The 17,730-nt window shown below is 39.0% G+C and overlaps 1 protein-coding gene and 1 pseudogene across 9 annotated transcripts in view; one reads left to right on the top strand and one right to left on the bottom strand.

The window, feature by feature from the left end:
- ABI1 (abl interactor 1) overlaps window positions 1-17,730 on the top strand; it is a 121,338-nt gene that overhangs the window by 77,970 nt on the left and 25,638 nt on the right. For all 8 annotated transcript variants that reach the window (XM_082740927.1, XM_082740926.1, XM_082740928.1 and 5 more), the window contains exon 3: window positions 13,474-13,650. In XM_082740927.1, the coding sequence (XP_082597053.1) occupies window positions 13,474-13,650 (177 nt within the window). The remainder of the gene's footprint in view (window positions 1-13,473; window positions 13,651-17,730) is intronic.
- LOC309868616 (large ribosomal subunit protein eL42 pseudogene) lies at window positions 5,747-7,027 on the bottom strand (annotated as a pseudogene). The gene has a single exon. The product of its transcript is annotated as a large ribosomal subunit protein eL42 pseudogene (transcript).

The raw sequence follows: 17,730 nt of genomic DNA, 5'->3' as shown, positions 1-17,730 counted from the left end.
CCTTAATAGATGATCCTCTGAACATGTTCATTCTATCTTTTGCTTCCAAATTTATCTCCATGTACATTCTATTTTGACTGGATACTCCTTTAGGTGCTGAATCATCAAACATGATCTTCATTTATCAGAACTTTTCTTTGGGTTTCTGGTTTTTCTCTAGTTTGTCATACTGATAGCCACATCTGTAACATCTACTTTCAAGTCAGTTTTAGTCTTTAGGGCTTATCTACTACCTTCGGATCACTGAGTTTTGAACTTCTAGAATTGTAAGCTCATTAGACTTATCAGAGGAATACTGTAAAATTCTACAATTGCTAGTGGCAAAACTGGAGATTTGAACATAATTCACATTCATCATCTTTCTTTTTTCATTTTTTAAAATAAAAATTGTGTATATTTAAGGCGTACAACATGATTTGATGTACATCTACATAGTGCAATGATTACTACAGTCAAGCTAATTAACTTCTTCTCATAGTTACCTATTGTGTATTATGAGAGCACTTGAAATTTACTCTTTGTAAATTTTTAGTGTTTATATTGTGTTATTAACTGTTGTCATCATGCTATACATTAGATCTCTAGGCTCACTCATTCTGTGTAGCTGCAACTTTGTAGCCTTTAACCAGTAACTTCCCATTTCCCCCACTCCCAGAATCTGGTAACCATCTTCTACTCTGGTTTTTGTGCATTCTGCTTTTTAGATTCTCCATTTCCTCCACCTCCCCACCCCATCTCCTTCTGTGTGTTTGCCTTTCTGTGTTTGGCTTAGTTCACTTAGCACTTAGTTCACTCCAGGTTCAGTGTTTGGTATGTCCATTTTTTCACATTAATATTTTATTTTATTTATTTATTTTTAAACAATTTTTTAAGATTTTATTTATTTATTTGACAGAGAGAAATCACAAGTAGACGGAGAGGCAGGCAGAGAGAGAGGAAGGGAAGCAGGCTCCCTGCTGAGCAGAGAGCCCGATGTGGGACTCGATCCCAGGACCCTGAGATCATGACCTGAGCCGAAGGCAGTGGCTTAACCCACTGAGCCACCCAGGTGCCCTTCACATTAATATTTTAGACATACTTTGCCTTAACTTCAGGGCTGTAGATTGGATAGTTTGATAAGTAAGATTCCGATTTGGTTAGTTTTTTTAAGTAAGATTCCGATTTGGTTAGTTTTTTAAAATACTTTTTTGTATCAAGCAATATTATTCTGTTATCCCATCCCCATTTTATATAAGCAAAATGGAATCTTAGCTAAAAAGCTTGTGTGAAATCCCACTCGTACCTGAAAGAGCCAGTGTTCAAACCTAGGTTTTCTGATTTCATTTTTGTGTGTTTGTGTAATTTTCAGCTATGCTTCATAGGTCTAGGGATTGCTGCAGGGTGATCACATGGGTAACTAGGGTAACTCTTAAATTTTATCTCCAGTATATTATTATTGAAAACTAATTTCTTTTATATCAAACTGTTTATTTTGATATCTAAAGATGAAAAAACTCAAAGTAAGGAAATTCAAGTGTGAGAAGGAATTAGTCTCCCTGAAAAAGCTAACTTTGGCTTGGCGAGCATATGCATGCTGTTGTTATACAAATGTTCCAAGTCTGTTCCCCTCCTCCTACCTGCGGTATTCACTCACCCTGCCATATGGAGGGCTGTGCCTTGCAGGAAGGGTTGTGATTTGGACTTTTGTTAATTCTTACTTGGGAAACTGGGGAGGGAGTGGACTCAGAAAAAAACTTCAAGTAATTTGAAATAGTGTCCTGAATATATCTGCAGTGTATAAAGGAGGGTGAAAAAAGATTATTTTAAGGAGAGTTAACCATGATATTTGAGAGAAATAGGGAAAGGACTTGAGCCATTTTGAATTTTTTTTTCCTGTGAAGACTGGGAACCACGTGTGATGTTCTTTTAATAGGATTTAAGCAGGTGAGATGTCTTCAAAGTTTTTCATTTTGTTTTCTCAAGTTTACTGTGTTTGTAAAGATAACCATGGTTACACCATAAAGAACAGATTGGAAAGAGAATAGATTGACTGCAAGTGGATCAGTTAGAAACTTTTGCAGTAACTAAGGTGAGAGATGATACTGTAGATTGACTAGGATGAAGGTGTTGGAGACAGAAGGAAACATTTCTGGTTTGTATACATGTATGTTTTTAAATTGAGGTAAAATTGACATATTAGTTTCAGCTGTGCAACATAATGATTCACTATTTGCATATATTGCAAAGTGATCACCACAATAAGTCTAGTTAACATCTGTCCCCAAACATAGTTAACAAAAATTATTTTCTTGTGATGAAGATGTTTAAGATTTACTCTTAGCAACTTTCAGATATACAATAAAGTATTATTAACGATAGTCACATGCTGCATATTACATCCCCACGACTAACTTATTTTATAATTGTCAGTTGTACCTTTTGACTCCCTTAACCCATTTTGCTGAGCCCCTGCCTCTGGCAAATACTAATCTGTTCCCTGTACCTGTGGGCTTGTTGTTTGTTTTTTACATTCCAAGTATAAAGTGAGATCATATGGTATTGTCTTTGTCTTATTTCACTTAGCATAATATCCTCAAGGTCCGTTCATGTTGTTGCAAGTGACAGTACTTCATACTTTTTTATGGCTGAAAAGTACTCCATTGTATAATATACCATTGTGGTGGTATGTATATGTGTGTGTGCGTATGTATATATCTATATATATACATACGCATACACACCACAACTTCTTTATCCATTCATTCATTGATGGACTTAGATTTTTCCCTCCCATATCTTGGATATTATAAACAATGCTGCAGTGAATATGGGAGTGCATGTATATTTTTGAATTAGTGTTTTTATTTTCTTCAGATAAATACTTAGGTGGAATTACTGTATCATATGGTAGTTTCTAATTTTTTGTGAAACCTCTATACTGTTCTACATTAGCATTCCCACTAACAGTGCACAGCGGTTCCCTTTTGTCCACATCTCAACACTTCTTCTTTTTTTTTTTTAAAATAAACATATTTTTATCCCCCAGGGTACAGGTCTGTGAATCACCAGGTTTACACACTTCACAGCACTCACCAAAGCACATACCCTCCCCAATGTCCATAATCCCACCCCCTTCTCCCAAAGCCCCTCCCCCCAGCAACCCTCAGTTTGTTGTGTGAGATTAAGAGTCACTTATGGTTTGTCTCCCTCCCAATCCCATCTTGTTTCATTTATTCTTCTCCTACCCACTTAATCCCCCATGTTGCATCTCCACTTCCTCATATCAGGGAGATCATATGATAGTTGTCTTTCTCCGACTGACTTATTTCGCTAAGCATGATCACCAACACTTCTTAAAGGAAAATGTGACAAGATTTAGTGATACTGGATATGAACTAAGTGCTAGATGTCTGACTTAGTAACTTTAGATAGAGAACTGTTGTAAGGAACATTGAAATAGAGTTGGGTAGACTATGTCTGATTTTGGGTACTGTCATTTTGAGGTACCATTGATGTTATCTGATGGGAATGTTATACTTTTTAAAAAAAAGATTTAGAGAGAGAACATGGGGATGGGGGAGGGGCAGAGGAAGAGAATCTTAAGCAGACTCTGCTCAGCGTGAATCCTGATGGGAGACTTGAACTCACGACCCCGGATCGTGACCTGAGCTAAAACCAAGAGTTGGATGCTCAACTGGTTGAGCCACCAGGTGCCCAATTACACTTTTTTTGGGTGCAATTCTGCAGCTCAAAGGAGAGGTATAGGATAAGGTTTATGTGTTTATAAGTGGCAATTTAAACTTGAATGTGAATGAGTTTGCCAAGGAGAGGTTATAATGTGGAGAGAACCTAGGGTGCAGTGTGGAGGCATTGCATCTGTAAGGTGACCTCCCACAGGACACAGAGATGAGTGTCTAGGGAGTTAAGAACAAACCAAGGTGAGTGTTGGTCCATGTTTTCTTTTTACCCTTCAGTGAAATCTCAGTATTTTCTGTGGAATTATGAATCCCCAGACTTAATTCCAGGTCAGTCAGAATTTAGCTAAAATTTATACTAATTAAACTTCTGCTATTAGAAAAGGAAACAGTTTATTTATTTTTTAAAAGATTTATTTATTTATTTTGGAGAGAGAAGGAGCATGTGCATGTGTGAGTGGGGGGAGCAGCAGAGGGAGAGAATCTTCAAGCATACTCCTGGATGAGTGCCAAGCCCAATGTGGGGCTTGATCTCACCATCCCTGAGGCTGCAACCAAGAGTCAGACGCTTAACCACCTGAGGCACCCAACCGCAGAAAAAGAAAGAATTTAAAAGATAAGTAGAGGCGATTTAAAAAAATGTATCTTTTTAAAAAGATTTTATTTTATTTTTAAGATTTTATTTATTTATTTGAGATCACTGGCAGGCAGAAAGAGGCAGGCAGAGGGAGAGGAGGAAGCAGGCTCCCTGCTGAGCAGAGAGCCGGATGTGGGGCTCAATCCCAGGACCCTGAGATCATGACCTGAGCTGAAGGCAGAGGCTTTAACCCACTGAGCCACCCAGGTACCCCCAAAATGTAGCTTTTTAAATTCAATTTGTAACATGTAACCAGATAATCTTCAGAATTACTGAAGCCAGGGTACCGGCTTGACTATAAACTGTTTCACAATAATAATGGGTTTGCTTTTTTTTAAGAACTGTGAAGGGTCTGAGAATTTGCCATCTGTGCAAGCTAGCAATTTAGCCTGCTTTAGTTTCATAGATGGTGGTAGAAGATAAAAGACTTCTGGGTCATAGACCTAGGACTTTATTATTCATGAAATTAGCAAGAGCCATTGTTGGTATGTGTGTTAAGTTTTCCAAGCCCAGGCTCCATATAGAGATGTGAAGAGGGCTGAGTGATGCCTGTGGTGATGCCTCTCCTGTATTGCAGTATTATGTGTTACAGGAGAAAACCCTCTAGGTTAGGGAACCCAACTTTTATAATGGGAAGTAGCCTGCCTGATGTTAATCCTGGAGGGGGATGTCATCTTTATTGTACTAGATAGTAAATGAACCTGCCTGTCACTCCCGAGGGAGACATTTTTATCCTTTATGGCTGTTTGCTCTATATACTTAATATATTATGGAACAAAAAGAGGCAATGGCTCCACTTACAAGATATATAAATATTAAGGAAAATGGATAATTTGCCTTCAACAATTTTTGTCCTTAATTTCTATACATTGCTTGACTTCTGGTAGAATTTCCCATGATGATGCTCTTCATTGGTCCCTCTAATTTGTCTGACAAAGGCTGGGACCGAGCCATTCAGTTTATTTCATAAGACATTTAATTAAGGTTACATACTATCAACAGGGTAGCAGGATGAGACCAAACTGCAACATTGACGTCAGCTGTGCTCCATAGTGTCTTACACCCTAGAAGCTGAACAAGTGCCATTAACCTTCAGGGTCTGCCTGAAGTGGCTTTGCCAAAGGCCAAACTGGATTTGGCCTTTGCCCTGCAAAGTGGAAGTCTAGGGCAATTCTGTCATCCGTAATAATAGTGATTAGTGAGTTGAGACAGACCTGAATGGCCCCAGGGCTGAGGTGATACCACTGATCTCCTCAGCTGAAATCAGGGACAAATTTTAAACCACTTTTTCTAATTTGATGGCTGCCATTTTAGGGATAACTGCCTCAGACTGCACATAATTAACAAGTCAGTTATCCTCATGAGAGGTACACTGTGCACACCCCAGCGGGCCCCCGACCCCCCCACCCGCTCCAGTAATTAAGAATAGCCTTACTTTCCTTCTTGAACATAGGCTCAAGGTTTTTTTTTGTCTTCATAATATAACTAATATGAAGCTTAGAACTAGATCACTTGGCCCTTTCTCTTCTTATCTTCTCCCAGTTCAGAGTGCTTGCATCTCTTAATAGCCAGCATTCTCTTGCATCTGCAGTTGGGCTCAACACGCATTCAAGCCTCAACATAATCTTTGTAGTTTTTAGCATTTTTCCAGAAAACTGGCTTAGTAATGCCCACCACAGCCCAGCCATGCTGCTTCCTGTCATAATGCTGCTTTCCCTGGGCATAAAGAGAATCTTTGCTTTCTTGTATGGTGTCACTTTGTGGGGTTGGTGCTCGCCACACCTCTTGCAGAAAGTCCAGCAGGTTTTAGGAATGTTCTCCATGTTTGTGAGAGCCCTACTGGCATGGAAAAAGCAGAATAGCCTTACTTTGGAAAGAGCAGTTGTCTGCAGACTACATGATCTCCTTGTGGTGCTTAAACACTTGAAGGTTTCTTATGACCACCTCCAAGGTACCAAATGTGGTGTTTACAGTTGTCCCCTTTTCCCAAGATAAGGTGGAAGTGAAGGAGTACGGGCTGAGAGTTTCTCCAGTGTTGCCTCCTGAAGAGCTGGTAGGTCTTACAGGCCACAGTTCAGTACAAAAAATTGAGTCTAATGATTGTTTTTGGAAGAATTACTTGAAGGCAATTAATCCAGTGTACCCTGTTTATCTGTGCCATCAACCAGGTAGCATTTATCTGGTCTTAGGAATGACTAAATGATAGCTATAGAAAAGAGTAGGGGTGGGGAGTAGGAAAGACACCTTGGCGGTATGGGCAGGTGTTTTCCTAGTAGGAACTAGGATCACCCTCTGCTGCTTCCTAAAGACTTTTCCTTGAGGTTAAAGGGAATGGTGATCCTGTTGTGATCAGAGCTGCACAGCAGGGTATGGCAGACTCAGCAGTCAGTTCAAATTATCGCACTTGCAGTGTGTGGGAGAATTATATCAGGGAATTTTCCTTTGTGAAAAAAGCTCCAGGGGTGATTTTCAAAGACAGAGATCACTACTGTCCCTCTTTCTTACTTCGTGAGGTCTAAAGTGTTTAATCCACAGGTATCCGAGTTCTTCCACTTCACAAAATGAGTGTCCCATACCAGTAGCTAACTTCTCTCTTTTCCCCAGTCATCCCTGACTCTTACCCAGTCCTTTTGTCTGCAATGGAAGAAGGACAAGGGCATTTTTATTACACTTACAGAGACCCTATTATGTCTCTTGTTTTGGGCCACACGATTCATTAAAAGGGACTTGGTGAGGAGTATATTTTCTTAACTGAATGGTCATTATCTTTATTATCTAAGACCGCAGAAATCCAACAAGAAAATTCAGGTGGATGAACCAGGATGAAGTTAGAATTCCCAAGACCTTCTTTTATCTAGGCTGACATTCAGAGGAGGTACCAATCAGGCCAGCTTGGGGTTTCCATTAGAGGAAAGAAAGAAGCATCATGTTTGGGAATGGTCAGGACAGATCGCAAGTGGCAAAGAGGAGGAGATGGTCTCTTCCTAGGGGCATCCATTTTCAGTGACCAAACTGCTGTTTGATCTGTGTGAACCAGGAAGAACTAAGGAGGTATAGTCAGAAATCGTTCTGAGTTGATTAGTTCTTTTTTTAATTGTAAAATACATAGGACATAAAATTTCCCATTTTAACCAATTTTTTTAAGATTTTATTTTTTAAGTAATCTCTGCACACAACACGGAACTCGAACTCATAACTGTAAGATCAAGAGTCGCAAGCTCTACCAACTGAGCCAGCCAAGTGCACATACCCCCTCCCCGCATCTTAACCATTTTTAAGTGTTAGGCTCTGTAGTGTTAAGTACATTCAAAGTCTGTATAACCGATTTTCAGAATTCTTTTCATCTTGCAAAATTGAAAGTCTGTATCTGTTAAACAGTACCTCCCATTGCCCTCTCCCTCCAGACTCTAGCAACCATAATCCTACTTTGTTTTATGAATTTGACTATGCCAGGTGCTTCATATAATTGTAATCATGTAATATTTGTCCTTTTGTGACTGGCTTATTTCACTTGGCATAATGTTCTCAAGATTCATTCATGTGTCAGAATTTCTTAACTTTTTAAGGCTGAATAATACTCCATAGTGTGTATATACCACACTGTTTTACTCATTCTTCCATCAGAGGCACTTGGGTTATTTCTGCCTTTTGCCTTTTGAGAATAATGCCATTATAGACACAAGTGTGTAGATAACTCTTAGAGACCTTGTTTTCAGTTCTTTGGGTATATTCCCAGCAGTGGAATTGCTGAGTTGTATAATTTATTTTTAGTTTTTTGAGGAACCACTATGCTATTTTCCACAGAAGCTGTACTATTTTACATTCCCACCAGCAATGTGCAAGTGTTCCAGTTTCTCCATATCCTTGTCAACATTTGTTATTTTCTGTTTATTCTTGGCAAACAGTAGCCATCCTGATGGGTATGATACCTCATTGTGGGTTTTTTTGTTCGCACGCGCGCGTGTGTGTGTGTGTGTGTGTTTTAGACAGTGGTATTGGGGGGTGGGGAGGTGGGGGGATGAAAGAGACTAGGGGGAGAGGCTGAGAGAGGACAGGTTCTAGACCCAGCATGGAGCCTGATGTGGGGCTCTGTCTCACAACTCTGAGAGCGTGATCTGGGCCAAAATAAAAAGAGGATCACCTGACTGAGCCACCCAGTCACCCCATCTCCTTGTGGTTTTGATTTGCATTTCCTTGATGATTTAGTGATGTTGAGCATCTTTTCATGTACACACTGGCCATTTGTATATCTTCTTTGGACAAATATCTAACCAAATCCTTTGTCCCTTTTTGAGTTCAGTTATTGCTTGTTTTTGAGTTGATTTTTGAGGAGGTTGTTACAGCACTCAGGAATACAAAAGGCGTCTGTAGATGGTAGGGAGTGTGGAAGGCCATCAAATACCTTGACTAATAGCCCATTGTTAGTGACTTCTAGAAAAAACATATTATCAGATTGCAGATGGTTTGGAAAGTGAAAAACATGGCAGTGATTAGCTTCGAGGATAACTGGTGTGACTGGAGTCAGCTGATTGGACTGGAATAGCCATATCGTATCTGAGAAAGTGTTATCAATGGTAAGGCACCTCTAATAGCCTGAAGAGGGGGATCAGAGATCTGATGTAACCAGTTTGTCTGTAGCAAGAGATGTGGCCTCGGTCATTGAGGTAAATGGGTCTTCTGGGAATTACAGGTGTAGTATGTAGTAGTTCCTCTGCATCAGGAATATCTTCACTCTGTTCTGCAGTGCTTCATGTGTTGATAGATCCTGCAGCAGTAATGGCAGTCTGGGTAGTACAGGCCTGATCAGCAGCTTCATACCATTTGATCTCATCAGACAATGGTCCTTTACCACGGGCTTCTGTATTTGTGACTTAGATGATCTGATCAGCAACTGCACTATGTCCCCACAGTTTATGGCTAGTTTTTTTTTTTTTTTTTTTTTTTTTTTAAGATTTTATTTATTTATTTATTTATTTGGCAGACAGAGGTCACAAGTAGGCAGAGAGGCAGGCAGAGAGAGAGGGGAGGAAGCAGGCTCCCTGCCAAGCAGAGAGCCAGATGTGAGGCTCGATCCCAAGACCCTGGGACCATGACCTGAGCCGAAGGCTTTAACCCACTGAGCCACCCAGGCGCCCCTGTGGCTAGTTTTTAATGTCAGTCTGTAGTTTTCCAAGTGGTAGACCAAACAGCTAGGTCATTGGTAACAGACCCAGAGGAAGTAAAAATATAAGAAGGTTTGTGAAGAGGAATATTGCTCACATCTATGAGAACATCCTTGAGTTCTGCCCACAGAGCAAAGCAGCCACACCCATTTTCAGCTCTGCATAGCTGGCCTTGAAATTGAACAGCATAGTAGGCCACAGAGCACCATAGTGTTTCAGTGTAATTGAATCATTCATTAGTGAACCAGGCCCAGGCATTTATGGTATCCTCTCTGAATCAGGGGCCTCAATGAGCCAGCGACTTTGGTTTAAGCAGATTGGAGGGTAAAATTTTCCTAAAGGGATAACTGCCATTTTTTCATTTAAAGTTGTAATACCATAGGGGACAGACTGGCTGCGTTCTTCAGTATACCACTTTACTGTGATGAGAGAAGCTTGTTAGGCTCTTACCACCTTATCAGTCATTGAGTTTGAGTTGACCCATCCTCACATGGGAAACTGCAAAAGGAGTGCTCCTGGTGGCTATGTCAGGGAGGCACTGAATCCAAAAACCAAGGGATACCTTGGTGGAGGCTGTGCCTCTTGCCAGAGACTCCAGTCAGTAAAATCACCTGTGCGTGGAGACTTGTACACAAAGGGGTTATAAGGATTTTGGGATGCTAAAGCTACCAGTGCTTCCTACACTGGTAGAAAGTGTAGCTACTGGCTACACTGGTAGCTCTTCCCAGTTGGCATAATCCCCTCTGGCACTTAGGGGGATTCACAGCACAGGCATGTAAAATACCAGTAAATTATATATTCAGTGGTGGAAGCCACAACAGTAATACACTGGATTGGTCCAAAGATACCAAGTGAATATTATGAGTTAGTTACCTTTTCCCCCACTGTGAATCCCACCCAAACTTTGGTCGCTGAAAGCGTGTACCCTTTCCCTTCACAAAATGGGTATGAAGGTGATGTGAGCTCCTGTATCTAACAGCAGTAAGATTTTGAGTCCCCCCCGCCCTTTCCTAGTGTTGTAGCGTACTTGGGTCTGTTTCATCTTCAGTTCCCCTGGGGAACTAGGAAAACTCCTCTCCACCCCCAGTTATCTTTTTCTGTAAAGTAGCTGAGGCTAGGCTATGGGGAGATTGGGAGAGAGCAGCTCTGCACCTGTAAACACGAGGCTTTTCCTTTCAGTTTTGAGCAGTGCGTTAGCTGCATGCTGAGCAGTCGAAGAAACCTGTAGTATTTTTGATCCACCCAAAGTCCCGAGTTCTGTGGCAAGATTATCAGTATGGACATTGAGCAGCCACAGCCACATTGCTTTCTGACCAGGGAAATGAGCTTGTGACCTTTGGATGACTTGGGCTAAGATCTGCTCAGTGACAGCATTGTTTTTAGGCGTCTACCTAAGGTAGACTGTTTGCTGCTCCATTGTCAAGATAACATCTCTTAAATTCTTTCTTGTTTTCAACATAAGAATTAGAGGAGTTTTCCAAGGCTAGAAGGTCAGACAGCAAGAACTTATCTAGATTTCTTTGGGCAAGTTTCTCATTCTCTAGTGAGTCACCTTCATCATCATTTTAAACCCAGTTAAGTACAGTAAGAGCCTGAAGACTAGTCAGTACCTGCAGTAGTTTATCCTAGTGAAATTTCTGGGGTGGGGTGTGGAGGGTGATGGGTAAAGCTCTCTTGTAGTAGACCAGACCCATTGCCAAAAAATGCTGAGATCTTTTACTCATCTTTTTTTTTTTTTTTAAATATTTATTTATTTATTTGAGAGAGAGAAAGAGAGAACACGGTGGGAGGGGCTTAAGGAGAGGGAGAGAAAGGATCCCAAGCAGACATCCTGTTGAGTGTGGAGCCTGATGTAGGGCTAAATTCCACAACCCCTAGATCATGACTTGAGCTGAAATCAAGAATTGGACACTTAGCTGACAGCCACCCAGGTGCCCTCTTTTATTGATCTTGAGTAGATTGAAGGTTGACAAAATAGCATGCAGGAGGGTCTGAGCAGTAAGATAGCTTTTCAGTTACCCACCCCCCCAACTGTCAGGTTGAGGAAAGTTGATGGTAGCTGAGGCATCATTCAGACTTCTGTCTTTGAACAAAATGATATTCAACCGGAAACTACATCCTCAATTTAGCCTTTCTTAGTAGGCAGTAAAGTGGAGGACCATTCATTGCTTGGTTGACCATCCCATTTGGTCAGCATGGTCACTCATGATTCCCATGGACTGTTGTTGATTCCTGTTAACTGGTCTTACATTCCATTTCTAGAAACTGTCAGTATTCCATCTTGATTGCTAAAACTATCAAAAATTGAAGAATTTAAGATTTTACCTTTCGTGCAAGCTAAGAAATTAGCCAGCCACAATTTCATAGATACTAGTAGAGACATGAGACTCTTGGGCAAGATGCAGGATGTCATTGCTCATGGCAGTAGCAGTAGCCAGTGTCAGCATTTGTGCTAGAAAACTAGCCCCAATTTCCATAGGGCACTGAAAAGAGAGCCGAGTGACGTCTGCACAGAGTTGGTGCATTACAGGAAAGGAACTCCCAGCTTAGGGGACCAGAACTTTTTTCATTTTTCTTATTTTTTAAAAATTTTTAAAAGATTTTATTTATTTATTTGACAGACAGAGATCACAAGTAGACAGAGAGACAGGCAGAAAGAGAGGAAGGGAAGCAGGCTCCCTGCCCAGTAGAGAGCCGGGGACCAGACCTTTTATAATGGGCAGTAAACCTTTGTGACCTTTGCCGCAGGGCTGACATTATTTTTATTACATGGACAGTTAACCTGCCTTTTGCTCTTCAGGAAGACACTATATATTTCTAAGGCGATTTACTATATAAATATTTAGGACAGAAGGAGCAGTGCCTGTGTTTATTGTAAGGTGTGCAAAAACACTAGACATTGAAGGAGAGTTGTCTCTCTACCTTATTTTTGAGTTCAGAGAACATTTTTGATTACAGGTTCTTTCCCAATCAATTTTTTAAATTCTGGAAATAGACTCTTAAATAAGCATTAACATTATTTTTTTCTGACAATACCCCTTTGCTCTCTTCAGTTCACATCCTTGCTTCTTCTCCGCCTAGACTGCCGTCATTACCAGGCTCTTGTTCTGTCTGTCCTCAACACCTCTACCAGAGAGATTTTTTCCTTTAAGATTTTATTTATTTGTTTGTTTATTTATTTATTTGAGAGACAGAGAATGAGCAGGGTGGGGAGAGGGAGAAAGCCCCCGATCTGGAGTTTGATCCCAGGACCCTGGGATCATGGCCTTAACTGACTGAGCCACCCAGGCACCACTACTGTATAGTTTTAAATGTTGGCAGCTAAGTAACAACAACAAAATTTTTTTAAGCCATAAAGTACAGTATTAGGCAGGCTTGCATGATGCCAGTTCAAAATCTCTGCTCTAACCTGCCATCTCTTCTTTTAGACCTTTGTTTCCAACACGCATAATTGCCTTGAATAATTTCCTTATTTACCTCTTCTGTTCATCCTTAAAAACCTATAGACTCTATAAAGTCTTTAAGTGAGCCCTTCTCAACCTAGTTAGGTATCTTGGCTTTGAAGACCTTTGGAGTAATTTCAAATACATTGTGCATATGTATGTCACTGTAGTACTTACCTCACTGTATTGTAATTGATTGATTTTCTTCCTGGTCTGTATCCCCAGTAAATAAAGTTTAAGCTTCTCAGGGCAGGACCTCCCTCCCTCCCTTTCCATACAAACCGAGTTTTTAGGAATGAAAATTGCTTTCCTGGAAATTGCCTTGGAACCAAGTCCGTTAAATCAGTTGATGCTTTTAATCATCTTTAGATATTCCCTGTTTTGAGTCTCAAGGATATTAATTTCCTTAATTTTGAAGGGAAAATAGAGCATTCACTAGAATACAGACATACAATATACTGTTCTGTGGTCCACCATTGTATATGGCCCAATGTATATGGGCATTATTTAATGTACTATGCCTAACAATATTTTCTTTGTTCACATTTAAAATATAGACTGTGGACATTCATAAAGAGAAAGTGGCTCGGAGAGAGATTGGTATTTTGACAACAAATAAGAATACATCAAGAACTCACAAAATAATAGCACCTGCAAATATGGAGCGTCCTGTAAGGTATATTCGGAAACCTATTGACTATACAGTTCTGGATGATGTGGGCCATGGTGTCAAGGTAAGCATTTTTAAATTGTATTAACTTGAAATAATTTATTCAGTAAATATTTCAGATAGGAAATAAGGTAATAAAAATAATTTTCTTCATGGATTCTCTTAGCTAGTAACTAGCATTACAATTTTCAAAGAACGTTTATTTAGTATTAATTATACTAAGCTTGAGGCATAGGCTGTATTTAAGAAGACAATAAAACTTAACATGGCTATTCATCAGTTAAGCCATTTGAATCCTAGACCAGTATTACAAATTTTATTTTGAAGACTGTCTTGCTTTTACTACTGAATGAATATTTAAAAATTTTAAAAAATTATGTGCTTTATAGAGTTGGTTTAGAAAATAGTTTGTAAATACTTTAAATCTTTTATTTCAAAATAATGTATATATATTAGTGCATTTATGTAGATGTGGCTATAATTCTAGCAATTTACGAAAAATAAAAAATTGTATGTATTTTGTGTACCACCCTCTCCTCTTCACCATTTCCTTCCCCAGTAGGCTTTTAGGAGGGAGATTATTTGTTGCCCATGTTCATTGTTTTAGTATGGCAGAATTAGTTAGGTGTTTGTGGGTCATTTTGCAAACAAAATTCAAATAGCCTGGATTCTTCAGCCATTTCTGCTCGGGATAAATGATTCCTCTGAAATTTGGTAGTTCCTTTCCTAGAGGACCATTATTTGATTTTGTATCTGATTTTCAGAAATTTTTATGAGTTTTTAGGAATCAACTAGTGTCTTGAAGATTTCCCTAACTGGCTGATCTGACAGGTGCTGTTGCTAGATCTGTTGCATTCTCAATTATTTGGGGTTCCTGATCAAGAGGGAGTATAGCTGACTGACAGAACTAACTTTTATTCTACTCCCCTTGGACATTATTGGAATCTCCCCTTTGCTGTCATGCTTGGAAGCTAGGTGTAAAGTTGGAACACCGCAAATGTAGAGGAGGCTACTTTCGTTGGTTTCTTATGTTTGTACCCAGGGGATGTGGGTAGACTTGTAAATGAGCTTAAATTCAGTATTAATTTAAGATATTTTAGACTAGATTGAGCTATAGAATTTGAATATTAAGAGTTTGGAGAACTCTTTGTATTAACTGCCTTGGGATTAACATCTATAAATTAGGCATACATCTGTGCATGCGTGTGCTCACACGCACTCTCTTCTTCCCTTTTGGCCTAGTCTTGAGTTTTCTTTCTTCAAAACAGTAAACATGCATAAAAAAAAATTCAGTCATCATCTTAGAAGTGAATATCCTATATTAACCCTCCACTAGTAATTTAATAGTTTAATACATAGTACCTTAGCAGAGTAGAAGATGAAAGCAAATTTTACAAGGATATTTTGGGTGAGAAAGTGAAACTCTTTCATCATACATGTATAAATGGGAAATGTAAATGCCGTGTAATATATATTGAAAGTATGCAGATGTTGGCAATCTGCTTTCTGTAATATGGATATTGACACGAGTTTTTTCTTTTTTTTTTTTTTTAACTTTTTTTATTGTGGCAAAATATACATAAAATTTACCATTTAACATTTTAAGCATATAGCTCTGTGGCACTAAGTACATTTATACTGTACAGGTTATTTTTTATTTTTATTTTTTTACTTTATTAAAATACTGAGTTTAGGGGCGCCTCGGTGGCTTAGTCATTAAGAGTCTGCCTTCAGCTCAGGTCATGATCCCCAGGGTCCTGGGATGGAGCCCCTGTATCAGGCTCCATCAGCAGGAAGCCTGCTTCTCCCTCTCCCACTCCCTGCTTGTGTTCCTTCTCTCTCTCTGTCAAATAAATAAAATCCTTAAAAAAAAAATGGAGTTTATTTCACATGTGTGTACAGGTCATTTTTAAATATATTCTTGGCTAGGGGTAGGAAGGTGGGTGGCCTGTGAGAACAATATATCTTAGAAGCTGATTTTGGCATTTGTCCATATTTTGTTTCTGTGATGTACAAATATATGCACAATTATTTTTTCCCTAGTCGTCTCCTTGCCACTCTATTTCTCCTGTTTTCTGATTTCTCTGAAAGATCATTGCCACCTTAATTAAATATTTCTAGAGCACAGTTACAGGTATGTGAAGGTTAGAAGTTTGGATAGTAGTTAATGAAGAAATGCTAGGGCCAAAATTACGAGAAGGAGAAGAGAGAGGTTATACTTAGTTACAGTTTTAGAATTATTTTCTTATCTTTTGTCTGCCACTTTTCTATTAGAAGTTTGTTTTCCTACCGATTGGGAAGAGTTTTTTTTTTTTTTTTCTGTTAAGGAAATGAGCTTCTTTATATTGGCAGATATTTCTTCATGCTGCTGTTTGACTTTGACTTTGATGTTTGGGTATTTTAAAAAATATATATAGATTAAAAAATTGTATCCAAATATTTCTTCTTTTAGCTACCGAATTTCATGTTAAGGGTTCTACACTCTGAAATTAATGTTCCAGCATATTTTCTTTTGTGATGTATTATTATGTAAATAATACTATGTTAAGGCATTTTATGCTGTGAAATATATGGTGACACATAAGTTGGTAGGAAATAAAAATATACAAAAAATACCTTAAGGTAAGTCTGGTTTGACTTTTGGAAACAGTGTAACATATGGGTAAGAGAATCCTAGTGTAGGAAACTACTAGAATTATATACATAAAGGAGAATGTAAAGAAGATGAACCTTGTAAGAGAGCACAAGTTTTCAGAGTAAGTTATAGACTAGAGAAGACTTGAATACTTAGTAGAGACATTTTTAAAAAGATTTTATTTTGGGGGGAGAGAAAGCACAAGTGGGGGGGAATAGGGTGTGGGGAGGGGCAAAAGGAGAGGGAGAAGCGGATTCCCCTGCTGAGCAGGGAGCCCAAGGCAGTGCAGACAGAATCCAGGACCCTGGTATCGTGACCTGAGCTGAAGACAGAAGCTTAACCAACTAAGCCACCTAGGTGCCCCTAAATTTGTTTTTAATATTAACAGCTTTATAGCTTGGTTCATAATTTTCAAAGGACTGACTTTCAGTGTATATGTTTTTAAGCCTCAAAACGACCATGTGATCTAGGAGTTGTTACATTTTATTAGTAGAGACACTAAAGATTTACAATATGTAAATTGGGTGTAATGTTTGAAGGTTTCACTTGTATTAAACAAAGGTTAAAAGCTTTTGAGTCATACATCAAAGAAAGGATTGGCTGGCCTTATAGACTTTCAGCACATGTGGTATACAAAGCTTATGATTTACTTAGGGCTAGAAGATAGGGAGGAATCAAAGAGAATTCTGATGTTTTCAACCTGAGATTCCAGGGAAGTGGTAAAATGGCACACCATAAATGTAAATGTTAAAGAAATGAAGTGAGATCTTAAGGAAATGAAAGTCTTGTTTGGATGTGTTTTGGGGACATTTAAGTGGAAAAGTCTTGTAGGTTGCTAACAATTGCAGTATTTTAAACTGTAAAATACGGAGATTATTTTCTTCTGACACTCTCAAACTCAAAAACACTTCTGTAGACATAAATATACGTGTGATAGAAGAGGGGGAGCTCAGGGAGCTCCATGTAAGATTGAAGGTTACACCATTGCATAGTAGCAGCGTTCAGCTAGAATTTTTATTCCCAGATTCTCCATTCATTGTTTCACTTGAGACCAATTTATACTTGAATTCTTTTTCTTGTTCACTTGAAACAACAAATGAGGGAAGATGTGTGATCATATTTAGAATAATTCTAAGTTTAGAATAAGATAGTATTTAGCACATTATAATGCTGTCACATTAGTATATCTTATTTCCAAGAATAATGTTATTCAGGTTTACAGTTCCTAAATCCAGGTGTGATATGTAGCAGCTGAGTAGGATTTCAGACATTGATAAAGACAAGCAATATCATTCTAAACACATACGAAAGAACACTAAAATTCTGGCATAATTTCTGGAAATGAGAATATATCTAAGGCAAGGTAATTCCTCCTTTGGTTGACTTTTTTTTAAAGATTTTATTTATTTATTTGACAGACAGAGATCACAAGTAGGCAGAGAGAGAGGGAAGCAGGCTCCCTGCTGAGCAGATTGCCCAATGCGGGGCTCGATCCCAGGACCCAGAGAT

This window comes from Mustela nivalis, assembly GCF_964662115.1.
Source record: "Mustela nivalis genome assembly, chromosome: 7".
Classification (NCBI taxonomy): Eukaryota; Metazoa; Chordata; class Mammalia; order Carnivora; family Mustelidae; genus Mustela; species Mustela nivalis.
Note: the sequence above shows the minus strand (reverse complement) of the source record. Positions and strands in the feature narration are given on the sequence as shown.